A 27,399-nucleotide genomic window follows, 5' to 3' on the forward strand; every position below is an offset into this window, starting at 1 on the left:
AACTTTCTGGCTCTGCAAATATACAGTTCTGAATGGGTGAATGAACTTCATGGGCACAAGAACTATCATCTTGAATGAGTTACCAAAATTAAGATATGTCATTTCTAGAGACGTCTTTTGATTCACTGGGTATGGGGGCGGACCAGTCAGTATGCATTGCTATTTCCTGGGTACATATCAATTAAAGTTAATGGCATAGTAGGTGGCATAAGTAGATTACCATTTGCTAGATAAATGGTGCTATTGATAGGAGTTTGGAGGAGGGAAAGGGAAGTTTTCCATAGGTAGAATATGAATATTTTCTCATGTATGACTGTCCCTCAGTTCAAAATCCCATGAAAGCAATTTGGTGAAATGAAGCCTTTTTCCACCTTGGGTTCTGTAGAAAGGAAGGCTCATGTCATGTTAGGATTTGATCTGAAATTACTTTTTTTTTAATTTCTCTTCTCTCCTACCCAGGCTTCATTCCACTTTCTTTGTCCCTATGATTTAAAATCAGTGAGTACAGCAATTAGAATTTTCTTTCTTTGTCAGACAAAAACTCCCATTTCATTGATTGAGAGACGGAGATAAGGTCCTTCTAGATAGCCCTGGGATTAAAACATGTATCATGGATTTAATCAAACTGGCTAACATTTTCTCAATGAATCAGGATACAAATACACTCCTGTAGTAGAAGACTCAAAATACAAGTGAGAGAAATATTCAAAGGGATAAAGCAAATTCTGTCTTCTTATTTTATATATCAAATGCTATATGATTTTTTATGGTTGAGTAGTATTCCAACCATAAAAAAATAACTTGTCTTCAGGGTTTAAAAAAATCATGAAGACCCACTTAGCTTATTTAAAATGATTCTCATAAGAATCAAATTTTAGACTGCAAAATAATGAAGCCATAACAGATTTCTTTATAATCAAAATTGATTAGGGTCAATGTTAGTATATAATTATTTCAATACAAAAAGTGAATTTATTTATTTATTTTTTGAGCTCATAATCAGTTTCTGGTGTGTCATTCTTTATTCCCAACTGTCCACGCTTAGGGAATGGTGAATTTCCTTTGACCAAAAGTTTTCAGGTTTAATGTTTTATCTAGCCTATGGCCTTATCTATATCATCTCTCCTCTATGGGTCATCATGGCTGCCATACATGTCATTTAATTTTTAACAACAAAAATACTTTGCTTTCATTTTGGCTTTTGAATTTTTTTCTGAAAAAAATCTTGCTATTCTTTCATGTGAGAATCCGTGACAATTCCTTTTAAGGCTTTTAAAAATAGAACTACCAGAGTTCCCGTCATGGTGCAGTGGTTAACAAATTCGACTAGGAACCATGAGGTTGCGGGTTCGGTCCCTGCCCTTGCTCAGTGGGTTAAGGATCCGGCGTTGCCGTGAGCTGTGGTGTAGATTGCAGATGCCGCTCGGATCCCGCGTTGCTGTGGCTCTGGCGTAGGCCGGTGGCTACAACTCCGATTCGACCCCTAGCCTGGGAACCTCCATATGCCATGGGAGCGGCCCAAGAAATAGCAAAAAGACAAAAAAAAAATAGAACTACCATACGATTCAGCAATCCCACTCCTGGGCATCTCTGCAGAGAAAACAATAATTTGAAAAGATACATCCACCATGCACCTCAATGTTCATTGCAACACTATTTACAATAGCCAATATATGGAAGCAACTGAAATGTCCATTAACAGAGGAATCAATAAAGATGGAATACTACTCAACCATAAAAAAGAATGGAATAATGCAACTTGCAGCAATGTGGATGGACCTAGAAACTATCATACTAAGTGAAGTTAATGATAGATAAACATCATATGATATCACATATGTGAGATCTAAAAAAGAAATGGATACAAATGAACTTGCGTGCAGGATAGAAACAGAGTCACAGACTTTGAAAAACTTATGGTTACCAAAGGGGAAAATGTGTGTGTTGGAGGGTGGACTGGGAGTTTGGGATTGGCATATGCACACTGAGGTATATAGACTGGTCGTTTTGTATATAAAGCGCAGGAAACTTTACCCAATATTCTGAAACAATCTATGTAAGAAAAGAATCTGAAAAAGAGTGGATATGTGTGGATGTATGAGTGAATCACTTTGTTGTACAGCAGAAATTTCACGACCTTATAAATCAACTATACTTCAAGAAAACTTAAAAAATAAAAACAAAATTGCTCTTAGCTAATTGTATTACTTCCTTAATGTAACTTGTTTTAGTTTCTACCAAGTAAAATTCGGCCACATAACAACCTGTCCATTGTTCACTGATAGACAGAGATGTGCAATGCAAACACTGAACCTCATGTTCTCTGTGCACTCAGAAAACACTAAGAAATGCATGCAGAAAACATTATAGCAGGGAATCAAAGAGAAACACAGTCTCAAATAATACCTCAGCTATTGATAAAAACTACACTTGGAGCCAGGATGCCATGGTATGAAATATTCATGTTGTTACTTGTGCTGAAGGCGACCACTATTTATGTAGAATTGATAGTAAGGCATTCATAACAATACGGTGATGCTCAGCCCTCAGAGTCCCTGGGAGGCTTCTGTATTTTTTCAGAGGGGCTGTTCTCTTGCCGTTGATAGCAGTTTTTTGAGGGGAACCGAGCTGTTCCTTGTTAGAGTGGATGGCAGTGGCTTCTGAAACTTTTCCCCTTTAAATTGAAGCTAAAGGCAAGGAAATTAGGCTGCCACTTAGAGGTTAGGTGGTGCCCAGGCCTCTAGGGTAATCCCTCGGGCAGGATCCTCATTTCCTTCAGTTTGCTTTTTGGGAAAACTTATCCAGGGATGAAGAAATCATAGTCCATAATGGCTTAACTGAAATATCCCAGACCATGTGGGTGAGGGGAGTGAACAAATTAACATGAAAAGAATGTTTTCATCCTTCCTTACATTTCCCTTCCTCTCCCTTAGCCTCTGCCCTGATGAACCTGGTGATCTATTGTCTCTTGATCTGATATTCTTGGTAGTGTTGCCCAGATCCATTTTGGCACTGTCTGCTTTCCTTTTCACAATGTTAGAGGTCCTTTAGGGCTGCATTACGAATTTACTAGAGTTTAATTTTAACAAACCGGTTTTACTAAATTTGGCCCATAAAAACATAAACTCTTCACTGAATGACTAAATTGTTCAACTTTATATTACAAAGAAAGTCTTCTATGAGATGTGAGAGTTTATTAAAAAAGAAAAAACGAAGATGTATCTTCTCAAGCTGTAGAAACTGAGCTTTATGGTGGCAATTTCCATATTATAGGCCTTTAATTGCCAGGGTTAATTCTGTGTTTTAATGGCTAACAGAGGGAATGGTCTGGATCAGTGCTTCTCAAATTCCAATGTGCTTATGAATCCCTTGAGGATCTTTGTAACTGTGGATTCTGAATCAGTAGCTAGGGTGAGCAAGAGTCAATTCCCAGTGGTGCCCATAACAGGGTTATAGTGATACCTAAGTGCCTTAGCAATTCAGGACTTCCATGTGTCCCCTTTAAAAGTGCCTCTGGTTTTTGCTTCTGAGTTGCCCCTAAAATACTCACCTGCCAGTTTATTTTGTCTTGTCTCATACTCACCATTTCCCGAGAGTATCATTGCCAGATTTAGCAAAGACAAAACACGATGCCCAGTTAAATTTTAATATCAGATAAACAATGGAAATATTTTTAGTATGATTACATCTTCAATATTGCATGGGACATGCTTATTATAACAGAGACATTTATTATTTACTTAAACTTCAAATTTAATTGGATGCCCTGTATTTTGTCAGGCTAACCTACTCTTGAAATGAGCTCTTCAGTGTGATGGTTCTAGATCAGCCTCAGCACTATTGACTCTGGGACCAAGTAATTCTATATTGTGAGGGGCTGTCCTGGGCATTGCAGGAGGTTTAGCAACTTCCTTAGCTTTAACCTACTAAATGGCTGGAGTGCGTGATTGTCACACTGGGAGTGAGGAGACAGGAGACGTCTATGAATATTATCAGTGTTCCATGGGGGAACAAAGCCACCCCCAAGTTGGAATCCACTTGTCTAGAGGGAGAGACTGTGTGTGTGTGTTTCTGGATGTTTCTGGATCTTTCCAAAACTTCAGGAAAGATTCAGCCATTGTTTTTTTTTTTCAGACAAATATCATGTATAATGTAAATTTCTAAAGTAAGGTCTGTAAAAGATATGAGATTATTGAAAAGTTTAGAAGTAAATATTATTTGCTATTTGTCTACCTATGCACCACTTTTCTCATATTATCACCCCAATGCATGCACCAATTTAGCATTTAAAAGATATATTAATTGGAGTTTCTGTTGTGGCTCAGTGGAAACCTAGTATCCTTTAGAGTGAGGGTTCGATCCCTGGCCTCGTTCAGTGGGTTGGGGATCCAGCATTGCCATGAGCTGTGGTCTAGGTTGCAGACCTGGCTTGACTCCCATTGCTGTGGCTGTAGGGTAAGCTGGCAGCTATAACTACCATTGGACCCCTAGCCTGGGAACTTCCATATACTGTGAGTGAGACCCTAAAAATCAAATAAATAAATAAATAAATAGTACATTAATCATAATATTAATTATACCTAAAGTGTCTTTAGTAATTTACCCCATTTACCCCCTATCTACAGCCATGGATGACACATTTGTCCTAAGTATCTATGGGATAAAGCGAACACTTTATTCCCCAGCATTCATGATCTTCCACTAGCTCTCCACCTCCTTCCCCAATCCCTCTCCCCTTTGATTTTCCACTGTAATTTTTAAAGTTCCCCTCTGATCCACTCCATCAGGTACTGCACACCAAACTTACACTGCTTACTGACTAGGATGTTGCCCAAGGGTTTTCTGATCATGGGCTTTTCTCGTATTGCCCTGCTCCTCTGCCTCATAGCAATCCTTTAAAGTAGTATGTACAATGGACAGCCACAAAAAAGAATGAAATTTTGCCAGTAGCAACAGCATGGTTGCACTTGGAGGGTATTTTGCTAAGTGAAATAAGTTAAACAGAAAAAAGACTGTATGAAATCACTTAAATATGGAATCTAAAAAGAAAGAAACAAAAAAAAGGCTAATGAATATAAAACAAAAGAGGCAGACTCACAGATACTGAGAATAAACTAGTGGCTACCAGTGGGGAGACAGGGGAAGAGGGAGGGGCAAAATAGGATTAGAGCATTAAGAGGTACATACTATTGTGTATAAAATAAGCTACAAGGACATACTGTACAACACAGGGAATATAGCCAATATTTAATAATAACTAAATGGAGTACAACCTCTAAAAATTGGAAATCACTCTATTATACCCATATAACTCACAAAATATTATACATCAACTATAATTCAATTTAAAACAAAACAAGGAGTTCCAGTCATGGCTCAGTGGTTAACCAATCTGACTAGGAACCATGAGGTTGTGGATTCAATCCCTGGCCTCGATCAGTGGGTTAAGGATCCAGTGTTGCCATGAGCTGTGGTGTAGTTTGCAGATGCGGCTTGGATCCTGTGTTGCTGTGGCTGTGGCACAGGCGGGTGGCTATAGCTCCGATTAGACCCCTAGCCTGGGAACCTCCATATGCTGCTGGTGTGGCCCTTAAAAGACAAAAAAATTAAAACAAAACGAAACAAAACAGTAGTGTGTAGGAGTTTCTGTCATGGCACAGTGGTTAACGAATCCGACTAGGAACCATGAGGTTGCGGGTTCCCTGGCCTCACACAGTGGGTTAAGGATCCAGCATTGCTGTGAGCTGTGGTGTAGGTCACAGACGTGGCTCGGATCCTGTGTTGCTGTGGCTTTGGCGTAGGCTGGTGGCTACAGCTCCGATTAGACCCCTAGCCTGGGAACCTCCATATGCTGCAGGAAGCGACTTTAGAAAAGACAAAAAAAAAAAATCCAAACAGTAGTGTGTAAAATTCAACTCTTCAAGAAATCTTATTCTTATGTTCTAAGCTGAAAGAATCATCCTCTCTTCTAGTACTTTCCAATCTGTGCCTCACTTCTATAGCACAGCACACTTTCTCCTTTGGAATAGAAACATTTATGGATTTTATCTCTCTTACACACCTGGAAAAGTCTTGAAAGGAGGTTTTGGAGCTGATTCAATGCTGCATCCTCCACGGACCAACAATGCGCAGTCCCCCAAGTGACCCTACCCTCAGGCCTTTGCATGTGTGTTTCCTTCTGCTTGACGTGGTTTGTCTAACAAAACCTCATGGCTGTACTAGACCTTTTCTAGGTAAGGCCTTTCCTGACCTCCCTGTTTAAAGTTGCCGCAAATCCCAGCCTACCCTCTCCTGATTTATTTATTTTCATTATAGTCATTCACCTCTCTCATACTTTATTTTTACCCACTTATTTAGTATCCAATCCCCTTTACAATATGCATTTTTTCAATAGGGGAGGGTTCTTTTTCTCTTTCATTTATATTCTTTTCTTAATGCCTGAAGCAGTTTCTGGACTATATGAAGTGCCCAATAAACTCCTGTTGAATTAATTAACAAATGAATTTGCTGGAATACCTGAAAGTACCACCTCCAAAGGAGGTGGCCCTAAAACTATTCCATCTAGGGGAACACAAACCAAATAAAAACTGTTTAAGCTGTAGATCTTACACATAGCTATCTTGCATTTATTTCAAACAGAAATCTTAGGAAGAAAAGGTGAAAAAAATGTATTAATTGCAAATTGGAGAGAGTGGTTACTGAAAAGTCTCCTTTGTTTAACTTCTCTAGTACCAGGTTCTGGATATAATATAATTCCTTATATAATAAATACTATATTATTTAGCAAAGTTGCTGTAGAACTATGAGTGAACCAAAGACAAAGTGGAAAAAAACAGTTTCATAAACCTTTACTTCTTTTTCCTTCCACCTCCTTTATTGACTTCAAAAAAAGTTTTATTTGAAGTGAGCAAGCACCCTCTGGGGATGTGTCTATGTGGAAAGTAAAGATACCAAGCGATCGTTTTTGTCCAATTGATTGCACAGGTCAAGTATGCTGGATGGCTAGACTACTCTCCCAACCACATTGACCAGCTCTACATGAAACTGACTTGTTAATTTTGAACTCCTGAGTCAACATTACCCTGGACAAGGAGTCAAAAAAAATTTTTTTCCCAAAAGGACCAGATAGCAAATATTTCTGGATCTGCAGGCCACAGCTACTCAGCTCTACCTCTGTAGCTTGAAAGCATCTATAAACAATAGAAAGAAAGGAACATAGCTATGTTACAGTTAAACTTTGTGTCACCAACACTGACATTTGAATTTCATATAATTTCTACATGTAGTGAGATATTCTTTTTATGCTTGTGTTCAACCATTCTTAGCTTGCAGGCCCTACAGAAGTAGGTGGTGGGCCACATTGGGCCTATAGAATATATGCTATGCTGATCTTTATTGCAGACTTTTTGCATCAAGATGACATGGATATCCTTGTAGGCTATCCTAGTGTAAAACGAGCAGGGCTGGATTAGAATGGAGTAGCCGTGGTAAATGCAGGAGACCATATCTGTGTCAAGTAAAAGAAAGGCAAGATTTGGAGTGAGATAGCAGCTTGCAGCTGGTATCACAAACCTGACTCTGAGTTTAATCTCCAATTAAGACTGTGTGGATTTCCTGTGCTTTTGTCCAAATCCTATTTTCATTCTGCAACTTTTAGGCCTAATTAATGTAGGCTCTTTTATACTATCTCTTCCCCTAGCATCTTAGAAAAACTTCATCAATTATTTTTATAAGTTGGCATTACTATATATTTGTAGAAATTCAGAGTTAAGCATGTAATTTTCTATGCTTTGTGCTGTTTAATGTTTTACATTGTTTTCTCCATCTGTCATTTTAGCTGCAAAGAGATTGTTCTCGCAAAAGGCAACAATATTGAGAGTTTAATAATATGCAGTTAAGGCTTAAAGGCATTAATTGTATAAATTTCTATTTTTAGATTCTTATCCACAATGATCATTTTCCCTCTCATTCATTAATAAGCATTTGAATTAATCACATAACTTTAATGCTTTTATAATTGTGAATACCAAAGAATATCTCTCCCAAGATATTTTAGGTTATTGTTTGTTTGAACTTCCTACTTTTTTCCCCCCAAGAATGTCAAAAGGTACAATTCTATTTGCCTCTTTGTATAGCTCATCCAACTATCCTGGTCATTATTCATGTGGTCATGATTTTTCAATCCAATTTGTCTCAGAATTAGACAGTTTGCAGCCTCTGTACCAGGACCAAACCATCTGCCTTTTGAAGTGTTGGTTTTTCCAAGCAGGAGAACATTCTGATGCTTCTTCCTGAAGATACTAGAGTACTTTTATCTTGTCAGGGGGAGTTTGGGTTTAGCCTTTGAAAAGAAATCTGTTCAAATGCTGATAATTTATTTTCAGTCAATAAAATTAGTCTATCACTTAATAAAGGAAGTGGGTCTCTTCTACCCCCTTTATATAACAAAAGATTAAGATTTCTTGTTCTTGGTTTTAATTGGAGATTTAAAACATGCTTCCATCTAAATGCATTAGCACCAAGCCCCTTCCCCCCCACCCCGCCCCTTCCCAACTTGCATTTCCTGTTTGAAAAGCTGATTAAATGGTTTCAGTGCTGATTGGCTATAAGCCTATGCAACTTCCTGGCTACAATCCATTAACACCTTGGCCAGAAGTGCTGACAGAAAGATGAAGAGATTTACACCCTCTGATTTCTGTATTAACAACAAGGACGAAACAGTATGTGGTCCAGTCAGTGGATAATACAATTTAAAGAGATATTTTATTTTTCCACAGGTGCATTTTTCTCTGAAAATTAGCAGTTCAGGCTTAGTGTGAATAATAAGCATCATCTCTGATAAGTCTGAATCATTTAAAAAAACTCTGAATTACAGGCAAGTTCATGATTTATAAAGCTATTACCATTTCTCTAAATGGTAGACTTGATGTCAGCTTATTTTTTAGATCTAAGTTTTGATAACTTGAAACATTTGCTGGAAATAAGTATGGAAAATACTATGTTTTATGAAGGTAAAATGCTTACATGTATAATAATGATGAAAAAAATGTTCATTAGTCATTCAGTTATTTAAGATAAAATTACTTTTCAACAAGTAGGAACCATGCACCATGATGATTGCTTTTCCCAATTAATTCTCCACTTGTTTCAGTAGTTAGCTATGTATTTTTTGCAGGATTGTATATGAAGTAAATGTATGTGTAGTAGGTATATATAAACTCACTTGAAATATAGAAGGATGTATGTGCATATTTGATTATAGTTATGCATATGTAAGTATATATACCTCTCTGTAGATCTGTATCTATATATATACATATATACACATATGCAAGCACTTATATGAATATTTATTAATCATAAATATATTAATAATATATACACATATGTATATATATCATATATACACATGCACTCAGATATACAGAACCTCTAATATATAAAAATTGGAAAAAGAATTGAAGATGGGCTAAAAAATATTGTTTATTTAACATGTTTTGCCATAAAATGAAATTATTAGATCTATTAGAAGATCTAAGGCCTCTTTCAGCTTTAAGTGATGACTATATATTTATTGTTCTAAATTACAATAATTCGCTTAAAATTTCTGGAAATGATATGATTATTGTAGTTTAGAAAGATTATAGAAGAAAGACATATGAAAAATCAGGTCAATAACCAATTGACCAATAGCAAATAACCACATACTAAGGCAAAGTCACTGTATAGGGAAGAATGGAAAATAAAGGAATTAAAATCTTTTATTTATTTATTTTGCCACTCCTGAGGCATGTGGAAGTTCCCAATATAGGGACTAAACCTAGGCCACAGCAAGGACCTAAGTACTGATCCTTAACCCATTGTATTGAAAGGGGACTCTCTGAAGTTTTATTCTTACTTTCAAGAAGCTTGTAGATTGGTTTTGGAGAAATATGTAGACTGGCATTAAATCCATCACTGTAAAGCAGGTAGTGATAAGTAGAGTAAAAAGTATATAATCAAGTCCTACATTTCAGAATCAGGAGAGATCATTTAAAGGTTGATTGTACTATAAATAGTGTTCATCCAATTAATTTGCTTACAAAATAGTTTCTTGATAGCTGTCTCAAAGATACTCCAACTCCTTAGGGTCTAAATTATTACAAGTTGTAAGTTGTAAATTACAATAACGAGACTTTCCCATAAATTGAGGTCACCACTAAAATACACTGCAATGTAAAGGACCAGTCATCAAAACTTTCAGATAAAAAAAATCAATGGAAGCCAACTATTTTAGAGATTCCTTAACAGATGGCCCCGTGAGCAACTGGGCAAAACAAAAATAATCACTTCTTCATGTAATCAGATTTAAAACAAAGGTATCATTTGATGTTTTCACTATGTAAGACACTGAGCTATGTATGTTCATGGAAATATAGAGTGGTATTTATCCTTGAGAAATCTACAGTTTAGTTGGATTGAAAAAATGGATGCCTGAAATTATGGTAATGATACCAATGAATAGTTGAAGATTAACAAGTGAGTGCCAATGAGGATAAATTTGATGAGGCATCATATAAGAAAAGGGAAAATAGGTTTGATCTGAATCTTAATGTTGAGTTGTATTCAGATATTTTACTAGCATATTCAGCAAATATTTATTGAGTTCTACTGAGTTACAGACACCAAGGATAGAATAGTAAACAAAAGTAAACAAAGCTTAGCCCCCATGAAGTGTGAAAAAGCCGAGGAATCCAGTAATAGCAGAAGGGTGGCAAAACTCAACAGGTTGTTGGAAAAGTACAAAGCCATGTTTAGAAGCTCAGTGAGAAGACCATTTAAAATAGGACACATGGCTATTAATGGAGAATTGTAGGAGATAGAGATGGTTAGTGAATGACCTCATAAACCTAAGAAAAATATTTTTTGCTGTGGTAATATCTGATGAAAAATTTGAGAAATGATGCTGTATCTGAGCTCCCCAAATTTAACCTTAAAATCAGGTTAATCCTTAGTAAGTTTAGTGGTGAGGAACTGCTTTAAAGATGCACCTCAAACATCACTCAAAAGGAACTTAAGATTGAAGCACCCCATTTGTATCTTAATAGATGGTTCTAGATCTAAGACTCAGTTCAGTGGCATATCGCCTGAAAGGATGAATGAGGATTACACTGAGATGTCAATAGATGTCTCAAACACCACTCTGATGCAGAAGTGGTACCTGTAAATCACTCTCAAGACTGGCCCAAATCCTTGAATGCTGAGCTTAAGAGAAAATACATAAAATGTTTGCTTAAAACAAAATTTAATTCAAAGTAAATTCAAAGAACTTGGCAAAATTTAGGATAAACCTAGCTGTTTTAAACTTATACTTTTGATCATCTCTTTGTTAACAATCTATATGACTTAAAACTAGCAATATTTCAGATAGCCTTTGAGAACAAGAGTTGTATTGACAAAGTAAATTTGAGTGATCCTAAATTAATGAGAAGGCTCAGTAGACAATGTGGTTCACTTGTGATTATAAAGAAAGGAATACAATTGTTCAAATTAACTTGAGTAGGTCAGTTTTTGCAGTATTGTGCAAATACTATTAGCTTCTCTCTTATCATAAATCTCTATGTTTAATTTTTGGCCCTTTTCCTCAAGTGTCTTTGTGATAAATGGAGTCTAATGAACACTGCATCTCTAGTAGACTGGCAGCTCCATTAGGGTGTTAGAGTGATGGGAAGTGTTTTATTTACCTCTACATCTCAGTGAATAACAGTGTCTATTTCATTAGCTTTGTTAAGTGTTGTGGAAGAATGTAAGTTCTGAACACTATTTAAGCATAGATACACAGTGTTCTATAGCAATATAAATGGACGGATCATTGACTGACAGTCACCTCTAATCTTTTCAACCTTGAGATTCAGATTGTGAGCTAGTAACTTGACCCCTTCCTCTTATTCAAGTTTTAATATGACATCTCTTACTCATGTGCCTTTTATTCTTGTTTCCTTCAAACCACCACATATACCCACTTAACTCAAGCCAAAATCTCTTACCTCACAACAGAAACATTTTATTTGGAAACTGGGGCTCATTGTTTTTTTTCTCTCTTTAAATTTTTTTTTATTAAAATATGGTTGATTTACATTGTTTCTTCTATTTCTTCTGTACAACAAAGTGACCCAGTCATGCACACATACACACACACACACACACATACACACACTCTCTCTCTATCTTTCATATTATCTTCCATCATGTTCTAACCCAAGAGATTGGACAGAGTTCCCTGTGCTGTAAAGTAGGACCTCACTATGCATCCATTCTAAATGTAATAGTTTGCATCTACCAATCCCCAACTCCCTGCCCATCCCACTCCCTCCTGCTTCCCCCCTGGTAACTGCAAGTCCATTCTCCATATACATGATCTGTCTGTGTTTTGTAGATAGGATCATTTGTGCCAAATATTTGATTCTATTTAAGCGATAGCATATGGTATTTATCTTTCTCTTTCTGATTTCATTCTTAATCCATCCCTTTCACTCACAAACCACACTCTGCCTCCAACAGGTCCTATTGATTATGTCTCAGAATATATGGAGTTGCCGTCGTGGTGCAGTGGTTAACGAATCTGACTAGGAACCATGAGGTTGCAGGTTCGATCCCTGCCCTTGTTCAGTGAGTTAAGGATCCAGCATTGCTGTGAGCTGTGGTGTAGGTCGCAGACGTGGCTCGGATCCTGTGTTGCTGTGGCTCTGGCGTAGGCTGGCAGCTACAGCTCCGATTCGACCCCTAGCCTGGGACCCTCCATATGCTGCAGGAGCAGCCCAAGAAATGGCAAAAAGACAAATAAGTAAATAAATAAATAAAATTAGCAAGATTTGTTAAAAAAAAGAATATATCTAGCCTCTCTTTTTGTCTCTCTCTCCTCACTGTTACCTCACTTTATCAAAATGTAGAAAACAACATGTACCTGCTATCAGTCCCAGGGGAAGGCTCCAGACATTTCTGTCTACTGCGACTTGCTATCAGGGTTGCTAAGGAAAACCAAACACCATCAAGCACTGGAAGGAATTGTGCTTTATTCACCTAAAGGAAAGACAGAGGCAAGTTCACGTCCAGTAGTGGGCTATATTCCCTCTATAGTGAGGAGGTCCCCCAAAACCAACTCAGGGTGACTTCTCTATTGAACCTCTCTTGCACCACAGTAGGAGCCCCCCAGACCCCCACAATTGAGTCTGAAATACTGAATGCTGGACATATGGCTGATGGTCAATGACATACACTCTTCATCAGAACAGAGGAATATTCATTGATTGTGAAATGGAAAGATATTCTCACACAGGGATAAGCCAGCACGTGCTGCATGGGCTTCTTATTTCAGGCCCAGGGATGGGAGTCAAAAGACTGCAAACACCAGACTGCCTTTTCCAACACAAGGTACATTTCCTTTCACCTAAACTACTGTTACTACGTGGGCTTTCTACTTTCACTCCTGCCCTCACCTGTGATCTCCTGCCACTACCTGTCCTCTATGCATCAACATGTGTATCTGATTATGTTACTCCCTTGCTCAACATTCCTTAGCAATGCCTCAGTGTAGTTGAAATGAAATCCACAATTGGCAAGATGGTATAAGATGCCTGAATTATCTGTATTATTACATCTCCAGTGTAAACTTTTGTGATGCTCCTCTTTGCCCATTGCTCTTCAAAGCTCATTTTCTATTTATTGAAACATGCTTCTTTTTAAAAAATGCATCCCAGTATTTTAATACTTTTATGTTCCTAGATCATAAGATCAGGAAAGATCATAAACAAGCTTGGAAGTAATACTCTTTCTGATTCTATTAAAAAGTGTGTAAGTAGTCTCATAAGGTGAGGTTTATAGCTGTTCTGAAGGATTATTTTTACTTCCTACCTCATAAGCCCATACCCCACATTTGGCCCCTTAGGAACAGGGAAAAATAGAGCTTTGGCTGCCCAGGCCTGTTCTTTATCCATCTGACTCTGAGTCAGAGTATCAAATGGTACTATTTGATCCCCGCAAAATGACTCCACAACTTAAAAATTTTCATAAAGGATGGTTTACTTTTTAAAAAAATTTACTGACATTCTTCTATAGCCGAACAATTACTGGGGATTAAGCAATCGTTTGGCTATAGACATGTTTGATTAAATGACAAGTTCAAATTCTTGTTGTATATATTGATTCACGTGAGTTGGAGACAAATTTCAAACTATGAATCTTGGTGTCCATTTGAATGGCTCTTTATGTCAGGTATATTTGATCACTGTGTGTCAAGCTACCAAAAATTTGATAATTCTTTTAAAAAGTCTGATTTGCTCAGGGTCTCAGTAGAGAAGGTAGCTGCTCATACACATTCAACAATGAAGCAGAAATATCTTGACTTTCCGTTTTCATCGTGCAAATGCACAGCGTGCCACTGTGTCTCATTCTCTCTGATTTTCTCTCAGTAGGTCCTTCCAAATCAAAATTAAAATTATATAGGTTTTCCAGAAGTTCTTAATCTAAATGCTTATTCCTGCTGGAGTTTTCTGATTCTCATGTCACAGATGGGTTGTGTGGGGAGGAAAAATCCTACTGGAATTATGAGAGGAAAAAAAATGAATCCTTTTGATATATTTGATGAGAATCTTAGCTATTATCAAATTAACTTTAATCAATTGTATACTGAAATAGAGGTATTGAGCTGAAACTACTCTCTCTGCCACCTCCTTTCACTGAAAAGTTGTTCCATTTAGGCTTCTCCTTTCTGTGGTCTATGTTGACAAGTTCTGAATATAGGATTCAGTCACATATTTTTGACAAGAAAAAAAAATATATTGAAAGGAGGATGGTCTAACCTACAAACTGAGAATAAAATAAGTTGCCAGTGAACTTCAAAAGGACTCTTTAGAGCCATGTAGAGATTGTGCTTCATATTATTATACCTTATTTAGTGCCTGATATGTACTCAGTCAGTGCTATTGGTTGTAACATAACCATTTGGGTTAATAGATTGACAGGTTTAATTTCATTTACTCCCTTGGATAAGATGCTCAATTAAAAGTTTGAAACATTCATAACCCAATATATTCTTATTTCAATGACCTTTGTATCGAATAGGATAGTCTCTTGCTAAGTGTTTTCTGCTTGTGTGTTTCCCTGTTATTGAGGCTTTGTCGTGTTTCACTGAGGAAATATGCTGGATGAGAATCTAATTCCTCAGACTTGCAAAAGCCATGAGAATGAATCATTTTCTGAATAGTAACTGATAATGTTAATATCAGTTAAAATAGTAAAGTAATAAAATAGTAAAACTTGTATAAGTTGACATGCCAGTTCACATCACATAATGTAACTAATGTTACTAATTTTTGTTCATTAATATGGCGATTACTCAATATTTATTGAGTGCTACTATGTACCTGGGGAGCAATACTAAGTCATAGGAGTTCTCAATTCTGCCCTCATGGAGCTTAAAGTTCTTCTGTAGTCAAAACATACATGACCAGAGTTCCCTGATGGCACAGTGGGTTGGGGATCAAACATTGTCATGGCAACAGCTTGAGTTGCTGCTGTGGTGCAAGTTTGATGCCTGTCCCAGGAACTTTCATGTGCTGTGGGCATAGCCAAAAAAAAAACAAAAGAAATTTACATGACCTGTGATAAATTAAAGAACAATACTGAGTCTCTAAAGCGGCAAAAAAAAAAAAAGTAGCTGTAGTATCCAGCAGTGCTTCTCCATCAATTATTGAATTATTTACTGTTTCCAAAAATATTGTAGTCTTCCAATTCACTGATTTGTACACATTTTTCCTTTATCCAAAATATCCTTTTTTTAAGATCTTGGGCACCTGATGAAACCTCACTCATTATTCAAGACCCAGCTCATATTCTACTATTTCTGGAGCTCTTTCCTTACTATTCCCTTCCCAACAAACATCACTAGGGATATTCCATCTCTGCTTCCACTGTGTAATGTATTTATCACATAGCATTGCTCTTACATATTTTCATTTCCTACTGGGCCATGACTGCTTTGATGAAAGAAGCTAGGATTGATTGTTCATCATTACAGTTCTTAGGCTATTAGGATCATGCCTGCCACCTGTTAGGGCCCGGAAACTGTTGACTGATTGTATTCATCTAAGTTCTCTAGAGAAACTCTAGGTGAAGTTCCTCTTGCATACGACAAGCTGCAGACCTAGTAAGGCAAATGGTTCCAGTTGTAGTTGCAGTCTGAAAGCATGAGAAAACTGATTTCCCAGCTCAAAGAAAGTCAGGCAGAGAGAATGAATACTCTCTTACTCCACTTTTTTGTTCTATTCAAGCCTTCAATGGATTGGATGAACCATACCAACACTGGAGAGGATGGTGTGGTTTACTCAATCTTCTGATTCAATAGTTAAGCTCATGCAGAAAGCCCTCACAAATACATGAAAAATAATGTTTATCCACAAATCTCAGCACTGCATGGTCTGCTGAAGTCCATGTACAAAATTAACCACCACATTGACTGACTAAATGTATAAATGAATTCTTTGGAAATGCCCATGAGGCAATGTAATCACTACTGGTAGAGGTTCATGGCAGGATTATTAGGAAAACCTAGAGAAAGTAGGAAAGGATCGTAATAGTGACTTGATATAAAACACAAATTATCAGGAGTTCCCATGTGCCTCTGCGAGTTAAGAACCCAATGTAGTCTCCATGAGGATGTGGGTTTGATCTCAGCCTCACTCAGTGGGTTAAGGATCTGGTGTTGCCACAAGCTGCAGTGTAGGTCATAGATGTGTCTTGGATCCAGCGTTGCTATGGCTCTGGGGTAGCTGGCAGCTGAAGCTCCAATTCACCCACTAGCCCAGGAACTTCCATATGCTGTAGGTATAGCTGTAAAAAGACAAAAAAAATATATCATACACACTTAAGAGCTTGCTTTTATGTTATCTGGATGATTTGTCTTCCCTGAATTAAGCACAGTTTATAGTGAGACCCAACAAATATCAGCTACATTCACAATCAACTTTCATGAATGTTGTGACCATTCATTAGCCATGCATAATGAGATTTAAGCTTGATGGAAAGCCTCAGCCTGTTTTCTGTAAAATTATTCATTACTATTTATTATAAACCAATCTCAGGTTTTGTAATAAGAATTTTATCTGCAGAGTAGAGAATGAAAATAAAGTTATTGTCAAAGCCTGTGGAGGTAAACATCTCTTCATGAAATCAACATGCTCATGCATAGTTGCTTACAATTCACACTGAATATGACACACTGAATAGAGGGTTAGAATCATTAGCAAAATGCCCTGTGTATTTTTTAAAATGTGCTTGGTTTAGGGAAAAAATGAGAAAAATAACTTTTCCTTATTGTAAAAATACTGACATAATTTTATACAGTGGTATGATGTTAAGTACAGTGGATAGACCATGATGTGCTTAAGAGAGCACCAATTTTACAATTAGCCAATTTTCCATTCACTATTTTAAATAATGCTGTACTGAGTTTATATTATATATATGTATATGCATATATATATAATCTTCATATATTTATGGATATATTCCTAGAAGTGGAGTTCTTGAGTCAAATTGTTATGATATAGACTGAGAAATCACTTTTCAGTGATGGCCTATCAACTCATATTTTCAGAAGCACTGCTCTAGACTCTTTACAGCTTAGTAGACTAAAGTGCTATATTATTTTTGTGTTTATTTTCAGTTTTTGATTACTAATGAACATTCTCCTACATTAGAATTTTGTCCTTTAAATAATTTCTGTAGAAAATCTTATAGTAATATAGAACAAGCAACAAACAACTCTGGTTTGTCCTGCATTTTAGGGGTGAGTTTCCATTTGGCTTAATACATACTGCAAATACAGATGAAAACCAGTTTGAGTCATGAAGGAGATGATGGCATAGCCAAGAAAAAAATGTAGCTGCTGCTATACAGAGGTTGCCTTCCAGCTCTTTCTGGAAGAAAGATTCTAGTCTAACCATCACATACCATAATAATACTGACATGCAATATGATTTGATTAGATTTAACAAAGGATACCTATCCCGGAAGATAATACCATGTGAGTTTGAGGAAGTGGTAGTAAATCTCTATTCATTATTTAATCATGTGCTGGAAAATATATAATAGCTCAGAAGGATTGAAAAAATGTTATTCAAATGCTACCTAGAATAATGTTCCCAAACCTGCCTCTGTTGACCCTAGAGTTAACCAAAGAAATGAATGGCCAAGCTGAATCAGGCTTGATTGACTGTTAATAATGAAGTCAAGAGATGCAGAGCTGTTATAACATGGGTGTATTTCATATCTGAGAACAGTTTTTGGAGAAAGGTAGGGCCTGAAATTCAGCTCTGGGTTTGCTAGCCAATCCATGGAATACCTTCAAAGATGGCACCCTTTCCCAATTCTTATAAAGGTGTCATGTTGGCCACCAGACACCTTAAGGATGTTATTAAGAAGGGTGATTTAGGGAATCCTGAATTGCTTCATGGATTTGAAGGCCTGGAATCTAATAAGACTATTTGATAAGATTATGATAGACTTGCATTCATACTGGTTCTTTTTTTTTTTTTTGTCTTTTGGGGGCTGCATGTGCAGCACATGGAGGTTCCCAGGCTGGGGGTCCAATCATAGCTGTAGCTGCTGGCCTACACCATAACCACAACAATGCCAGATCCAAGCTGCATCTTACACCACAGCTCACAGCAATGCCAGATCTTTAACCCACTGAGCGAGGCCAGGGATTGAACCCTCAACCTCATGGTTCCACGTCAGATTTATTTCTGCTGCGCCATGATGGGAAATCGCATACTGATTCTTTATCACCCACAGATTACATGAGTCCCAGGATGACCACTTGATTCCAGGTCTTCTGTAAAATCAGTTTTTGAAGATCTTGGAAAATACCAACCCTTTAGAGCATTTCTATTGAACCAACCACGAAGGTGATTCTGAGAAAGACTTATTTGATGACATTTCTTCTTGGCTTTTTTTTTTTTTTTTTTTGCTGATGAAATTAGTTTATTGTATGCTGCAAAATTTGCAGAGCTGGACAGACAAACTGTGTTATTTGCCCACACAGCTTTTTTCTCCCTTTCACACTTCCACTACATCCTTCTGAGTTCAACCAATTGGCAACATGGATGCATCTTGTAAAAATCACACACTGGATGACCGTGGCCAACCCCCACCAGACACTCTTCTTAGACTTGTTTGGCATTGCCACATTCCAGCCATATCTTTTGAGCCAACCACCTCAAAGTCTGTAATTTTGCCAGGCAAAATGAAGATGCTAAAACAAAAATGAAAGCATGAGGGAAAAAATAAATGGAAATGATAACTCTCAGATGGACCCTGGATGGAAATACGCTTTTAACAAATTGTAAGCATCTTTTATTGGTTCTGGCTGCTGAAAAGCAAACAAATCTAGAAAACTTCTCTTTGGATTATGTCTATTCTCTTCCCCAGGGCTAATTGGAAAATTAAAAGGGGGCAAACAAGGTCTGTCTTTGAAGGGATGTAGCAGTGTGCCTTTAATTTAGAGCAAACAAAGCATTTAGAGCAGCTCTCCTCTGGCAGTGATAGGAAATTACCACATTGCTGAATATTTAAAAGCAAGACAGGTTTCTAACCCCAAGGCCTGACCCCCAATTGATGTCACTTTTTATTAAATGAACTTTAATTACTTAATAATTAGACCTTCCATAGGAAGATATAAGGATACTGATAGTCTGCCCAAGAAGCCAGAGGGTGAATCAGAAGAATGTGCCATTTTGAGATTAGAATTTAAAAGAAGGAGTAGGCCCATCTGAGGCTGCTGTGGGTGGAGGAGAGGCCCTCCCAGGAAGAGAAGAGTCTTGGGCATAAACCTGGACTGGGAGATGTTTTATTTCTACTTTTGCTGAAAAAGCAAAGTAACTGAGAATTAAATGAAGGAGGATGCATATCTAAAACATTCAAATTTTCCAACTATCTGGGTCTGATGGAAAGATTTCTGCTTGCCTGTGGGTAATATGGAAGCCTGGATAGAAGGGTACTGAGACTATTGTTCTCATTATTTTAATTCCGAGAGCCTAACACTTTTGATGTCCCTGAAGATTTAGGAGCTTTTCATTCATTGCCATGGTGATTTTTACTTCTTTTTTTTTAATTTTAGCATCACAAAGGAACAGCCCAAATGAAAAATGTTTGCTGTTTTTGCTATTAACATTTCTCCTGCCCTGGTGACAGACAACAGTTTGGTTGTGCTTAGCTTCTCTAAAAAATATGTATTGGCCAGAGCCTGACTGATGGCTTCAGCCATTGCCCAGCCTGTCCCCAATGCATGTGGGCTGGTCCTGAGACCACTGATTGTTACTGGGGTCAGTGATTGGAAGGGAGAACAGGGAAATCTTATTCAAAATGTAGATCACTGTTCCACAATTTTAACTTATGAGGCTTAGATAAAATTTTTGTAGATGTATCAGACATCATTTCTCCCTACCCACTGCCCAATAATCTTTCCAATTGAGAGACTATATGGATTAACTTTGTATTTTTTTTTTTTCTTTTTAGGGCTGCACCTGTGGCATATGGAAGTTCCCAGGCTAGGGGACGAAATGGAGTTATAGCCTCCAGCCTACACCACAGCCATAGCAACACTAGATCTGAGCTGCATCAACAACCTATGCCAGATCTTAACCCACTGGGAGACCAGGGATCAAATCTGCATTCTCATTTACACTAGTTGGGTTCTTAACCTGCTGAGCCACATTGGAAACTCTGACTTTGTATCATTATTAGTCTCAGCTCTTTATCACTTTCTGTAAAGAAATCCTTTTCTTCTCTCTCTCTTTAAGCTCTTCTTTCTAGATTTCCTAACGTATAAGAGCCTGGGATATTTGCCTAAACTAATTATCTGGCCAGTATACATATTTTTTGTATTCAACAAATATTTGATGGATAATTAGATGCCATGCACTGTGCTAAGTGCTCAAAGTACAGAATTAAATAGAACCAGCTCTACTTTTGAGGAATTTACAGAGTAAATGGAAAGATAGCTATTTAATTCATTCCACAGTTTATTGATTGTAATTTAAGTTGGTATTGCAAAGGAGACATCTATGAATAACTTCTGAGTTTGGAGGAGACCCCTCTGAGGAAGTGAGAATTCTGATACTGTATTGGCAGTATTAAATCCAAGTATTCAAGCCTGGATAGTTAGTATAATTTGTAAATGTTCTAGAAAGGAATTGTAGAACATTTATCAGGTCTTGAGCAACATTTAACAAAGTCATCTATATAAAGAGACACTTAATGCATCCTTTTAGTGTTAAAATCAGTATGAGAGAAAAAGGAAGTATCCTTTAGAGAAATCAAAATAAACACAGTGAGTCCCACTTCTCCACGGTACTCTCATAATGGCTATATATCTCTTACTAACAACAGGCAATGCTTACTAAACTATAATTAGGATAGTTGACTTCAATGAAATTTCCCATGCTAAAGCCCAGGCACTTTTACTATTAGTAGCTTATAAAATTTGAGTTATAAATGTTTGTGTTTATCATTTCTAGGACAGGGGATAAAATGGAGTTCCCCATATACACGTCTAAATTTTCTATATGTAAAACAATGTGCTCTTTCCCTATCATGGTTCCTGAATTGATCTCTGCTAATAGGTGCTGGTCTTTGTTAATGCACAGAGGTGCAAGTGGTGGGTAATCCTGTCCCTTAACTGGGATGGGACACTTCCAACAAGTCCAGGTATTCTTATATTTAAAGCTGTCTTAGTATCCTGGGCCAGGCTGGATGTGAAGGAAAGGAGCTTGACTACAGTTCTTTCTTAGGTTTCCTTTCTCCAAGGCTAACAATGAAGTCCTCCAAGGGAACACCAAATATAGGTTTATGTGCTATTTTTAATAGTACAGTACTTGAGCCTGAAGTTTGTCTTTTAAGAATTCAATCTAGGCCAGAATGTACTTACTAAACAAGAAGTTCCCTTGTGCCCCAGTGTTGTGCTGATACTTGGGAGTCAAGCAGTGGGGAGATAACTGTTACATAAAAGAAACTCCTTTGGGGAAATTTTCACTTAGATTAGAGAAATAAGGTATTTTAAGAATAATTCAGTACAAAAAATATTTTTAGAACAATCATACATAAACTTTTTTTTTCTTTGGTCTTTTGTCTTTTTAGGGCCGCACCCGCAGCACATGGAGATCCCCAGGCTAGGGGTCAAATCAGCTGCTGGCCTAAGCCAGAGCCACTGCAATGCCAGATCCGAGCCATCTCTGAGATCTACACCACAGCTCACGGCAACGCCCGATTCTTAACCCACTGAGCAAGGCCAGGGATTGAACCCGCAACCTCATGGTTCCTAGCCGGGTTCGTTTCCACTGCGCCAAGATGGGAACTCCCATAGTGTAAATATTCGAATAAGTTTTGTTCTCATTCCAGTTCCATCTGTATAAAGTGGAGACAATAATACCTAAAGATCTGTTAGGATTAGAGGAGGTAATTTAGAGAGGAACTTAGAATAAAGTAAATGATAAATCTGGGGTCTTCTGTGTCCTTGGTCTGAATCCAGCAGCTGACCCAGGAGTTACTTTGCATGGATGTCAAGTTGATAGTTCTTGTGATATGTGAAACCCTGAGACCAAACTTGAGCATTTATTTAGGGTTTATGTTTGTTCTTTGGGTTTTTCATTTCTTTTTGTTTTGGTGCCATTTCCTCCTTGACAGACAGATGTCAAATGGATGAAAGGAGCAACAACAATAACAAAAAACAATCTGGAAGTTCCCTTGTGCCCCAGTGGGTTAAAGATCTGGTATTGCCACAGCTATGGTGCAGTTCACAACAGGTGCACAGGTTTTGTCCTTGGCCTGGGAATTTCCACATTCTGTGGGTGCAGTCAAAACAAACAAACAACCCCCCACCAAAAAAAACCCTTGTTTGTTCTTGTCCAAAAGTGGGACACTCTCAGGGAGAAAAGAAAGGATCCACTTGGTTCCTAAAATCACCAAAAGCCCTATGCCAGAATTCAGCCTTGTTGGTTGATGCCAAGGGAAAAAGCATCCTTTCAATGGTTGAAGATGATCAATTGCTATTCATGGTTTTATGGTGACTTTTGTATGGCTCTATAGATGTTTAGTTAAAAAAAAAAGGCCAAGTTCTGGTAAAATTATGAAGCAGAGACCTTGGCACCCAAGTGAGTTATTCATTATCCCAAACTGTCACAGAAATTGATAGACCAATGCTCAAATGCAATTGTCAGAATTTACGTGTTTGCGAATACTCTATTTAAACATAGAACCTCAGTAAATATTTGTGTATTTTTTTCTTTCAGTATATATTTGATATAATTTGTGTACTAAAAAAACACATATACAAACATATAAACACTTTTCAGGCTTTCATATATATCATAAACTATGTCATAGTGTCTATAAGTTCTATAAAATTTGAAAGATTGAGAAATGCCTAGGGAAAACAGAATTTTTTGACTTAGTACCTTAAGCACGACCATAGTTTTGATAAGGAGATTTTAGGAGAAGAGGTATACCTCTCATGAGAAACACATTCAAGAGGAAGTCATGTTTGATCAATTGATCCTAGAATTCTTTTGTAGGAGTTGTGGAAGATGAACCTGGAACATACATTGTGCTTGATTTTTGCGTACCAGGACTTGAGGCATAAGGCAATACTAGAAAAATTTTGGAACATCAGTTTCCTGAGTGAAACCAAAAGTTTGGTAATTTTGGAATGGATTTGAGTAAGAAAAGGGTAGAGATACGACTACCATTTGTGTTATGATTATAACTGATCAAACATGATCTGATGAGTCTGAGCCAGGCTTTTTCCATGAACAGGGTTTTAAAGAGCAGAACTGGTTCACATGGGTATCTATTTAAAGTCATACCTGTATCTTTTTATTGCATTAGAGCATTAAATGATACTATGAAAATACTGTATTTCATTCTTTTGAGTTACAGTAAGTTTGGCATTCATTACTAGAAGCTCATACTCATGGGTTAAAATATAGTACTAAGTTGATAACTTCTTTTAATACTGTTGCTGGTTTGTTACACCACCATGAGATGTGAGTGCTAAAATGCAGCACAATGCTGGCAACATTAATTCAAGTCATATGGGACCTTGTAACCTTAGAATTGCTTTTAGATGTGTGGGCTTTTCTTTGTAGAGGCAAAAAGAAAAAAGTACAAATTATGTTTATAATTTCTCACTATGTCAAATAATCAACTGTTTAAAGTTTTCAAACATTGCATTGTTAAATTTTAAGTAGGAAGCAGTTCTGACCCCTTGTTTATTAAAATCTGAAATCAACATAAAGTGTGTACTGAATAAGCATGTGGAACCATAGCCAATTTTATTAAGCTTAATTATATTAATATAACCTAATGCCTTATCCCTCTTTATTCCAGCTAGATGAACTCTATATAAAGGAACAGCTTGTTGAGTATCAATTTGAATTACCCTTTCATTTTAGGTTTTCTATGCTCTAGAACTCTATAATTGAATTTTTTGAATACCACAGACATTCAGATGTAAAATACATATTTAGAATTTTATCCAAGTTATGTAACATGATCATATATCTGAATAAATGAAAGTTTCCAGATACTTTATCTGCTTATCACATGTATTTTATTCTTACCCACATTGTATAAAATGTAAAATCCTTGTATGTGAGGATATACTACTCCCAGCTATATCCTTAACTACAAAGTAAAATGCTTAGGGCTGAAGACAAAGACGAAAACTATTAAATAAACAAGTCAGAAATGTATTTGAAAATCTCTTGACCTAAATAACAATTATAACATCTGGCCACTACTCATTTGCCTTGTGTAGTATACATAAAATATCCTCTGTTTAAGTACATACTTTAAATCCACTGAAGCCAATCAATAGTAGATTAATGCACCTTCTTTTGAATAAGCTTAAGACTACATTACATCCAGCTTGAAAACTGTACTTTGAACAGTGAGCCAGGACCCAGGTTAACTAATTCTTCTTGGTCTTCACTCAGTGGTGGATCCAGTACAATTTTAGTTTAGTTCCAGTTAGCTAAATGAGAAAAATAAAATTAGGCCTTGTTTGGTTCCCCCTATAAATTATCTGTATTGTTGAGACAAACACTTCCATGGATTCAGATTCCAGATGAATAATTTTAGTACCCATGTGTATGATAAATTTCAATTGATAAATTTATGTATGTATATATCCATGTTAACGTTTCTCTATGGTCTAGAATTCATTGTTCTCACTAAAGAACAACCATAACATTGCACCTCCAGGTCTGTAGGTCTATTTATGAGTGTGGCTATAATGAGTGATGTGCCGTCTTTGGCAGCTTGTACCTATTCCATTTGTGATATTGATAGAATTTCCTATTTCATAGATTCAGTTATCTTGTGGCTTAAAGATGAATCCCTGAAAGGGACATGAAATGCTGCCTTTACCTAGAGTATAAGACATCTCTATAGTATTTCTGCTTATCTTCCATATTAAATTATGATGTTTTAATCTAGGATATTTTGCCTTTGCCCTTTCACTCTAGCAAAATTTTCATCATATTGTTGAAAAAGTTAGGTTTGTGAGAATTAGTAGACTCAAAACTAACAATAGTTAAAACTGAACACATGGAAATTTGCTACTGGCTAAATATTGATAGAAAATTTCTTGACAAAATTTAAACCAACACCTAGGTAATTTTGATATAGTTAAGGTAAATCTATAAAAAAATCACAGGAATGTAAATATGATCAAAAAATCTTGACATGAATCCCCAAATTGATGGATGAATCAAATTTTATTGTGAAATTCACATACAGTGAAACCAATTCAAGTAACATTAAAATTAAAATAGAATTAGAAATAATTATGATGAATAGAACATGAATCAAGAAATTGTTTAACTCTAGAAAGTAAAATTGCCAATGATCTATCAATAATGGCATGATTCATTTAAATATATTTGTAGTCATATAAATGCCTTCATAGTCAAAGCATTAGCATCACAAATACCCTTTTATATGTTCATAAAAGGGGGTTCAAGAGGGCAGGGTCCAGATGTTTTCTACCCTTCTCACGTACAACATTATGATGAGGCTTCTCTATCACCATGCTTATTATGCTCCGTGATGGCCAGTTTATTTACTTGTGTCCTTTCATCTTCCCCTGCTTTTGCTTATTCATCCATATGAATGGATTTTTTACATTATTACAAATGAACATCACAATAGTTACATAAGTTGTTCACTTCTATCCCAGTTTATAGTCCAAATAAATGAAACAGATTACCAAAGAATTTATACACAGTAGGTGGCACAGCCAGGCTAGAAACACAAGCTAGTCTAATTCTAGCTTTAGCATTTGTTCACTCTACCACAGCCATCACAGGGAGATACTGATGACCGTTTACCTGAGGCAGTCAACCCGTGTAAGAGTGTTACTGTAATTGGTTGTTGATATCACCCATCTTTCTTGAAACTGCCCTAGGTTATACCATAGGGCCAGTCCTTCATAAATCCCCACAACTTCACAGTCCAATGTCCAAAGCTGGGTAACAATAAGAACATAGGATGAGTGATTCAAAAGAACAAGATCTTCTTTACAGGATTACCACATAATAACTCTGAATAAATATGGAATTTCACTTCTCTGAGCCTCAGTTTGCTCATGTGTAAAATTAGGATGATCTTATTTGCTCCATTTATTTCACAAGGCTTTTGCATTGACCAATAAGAACAAAACATAAGCATCTGGACATCAGTGGCAACATCTTTATCATTGCTTTAGTCATAGAAACTACTATCAGGCCAAACATAATAGTAGTAAATATGAAGAGCAAATGAGATGGATTTTGAGAAGATGCTTTGTAAAATAAAATTTTCTATAAGAAACACGTGTCATTATTTATTTGGTGATTATTGTGCCTCATCTGAAAGATTTATCCTGCCTTCTTTGTGTTTCCCCTAGGACCACTGAGGTTCCTTTCCCAGACAGAATCTGTCACTGCCTTCATGGGTGACACAGTGCTACTCAAGTGCGAAGTCATTGGGGAGCCAATGCCAACCATACACTGGCAGAAAAACCAACAAGACCTGACTCCCATCCCGGGTGACTCCCACATAGTGGTCTTGCCCTCTGGAGCCTTGCAGATCAGCAGACTTCAACCTGGGGACATTGGGATCTATCGATGCTTAGCCCGGAATCCAGCCAGCTCAAGAACAGGAAATGAAGCAGAAGTTAGAATCTTATCAGGTATTGCAGTGCTCTTTATTCTCCTCAGAATTATATTCTTTATTTACTTTAACAAATATTATGTAGTTGTTTTTAAGTTCTGTATTTTTCATTGGGTTTAGGTTTATATTTTTTTCTTTTCTAACTGAATCATT

General features: G+C 36.9%; 1 protein-coding gene across 1 annotated transcript in view; it reads left to right on the top strand.

Moving 5' to 3' along the window:
• Positions 1-27,399, top strand: part of DCC (DCC netrin 1 receptor) — a 1,209,032-nt gene that overhangs the window by 510,648 nt on the left and 670,985 nt on the right. Inside the window, exon 3 of the mRNA XM_047769428.1 lies at positions 26,981-27,265. Within this exon, the coding sequence (XP_047625384.1) occupies positions 26,981-27,265 (285 nt within the window). The remainder of the gene's footprint in view (positions 1-26,980; positions 27,266-27,399) is intronic.

The sequence above is a fragment of the Phacochoerus africanus genome, chromosome 2 (genome assembly GCF_016906955.1).
Source record: "Phacochoerus africanus isolate WHEZ1 chromosome 2, ROS_Pafr_v1, whole genome shotgun sequence".
Taxonomy (NCBI): Eukaryota; Metazoa; Chordata; class Mammalia; order Artiodactyla; family Suidae; genus Phacochoerus; species Phacochoerus africanus.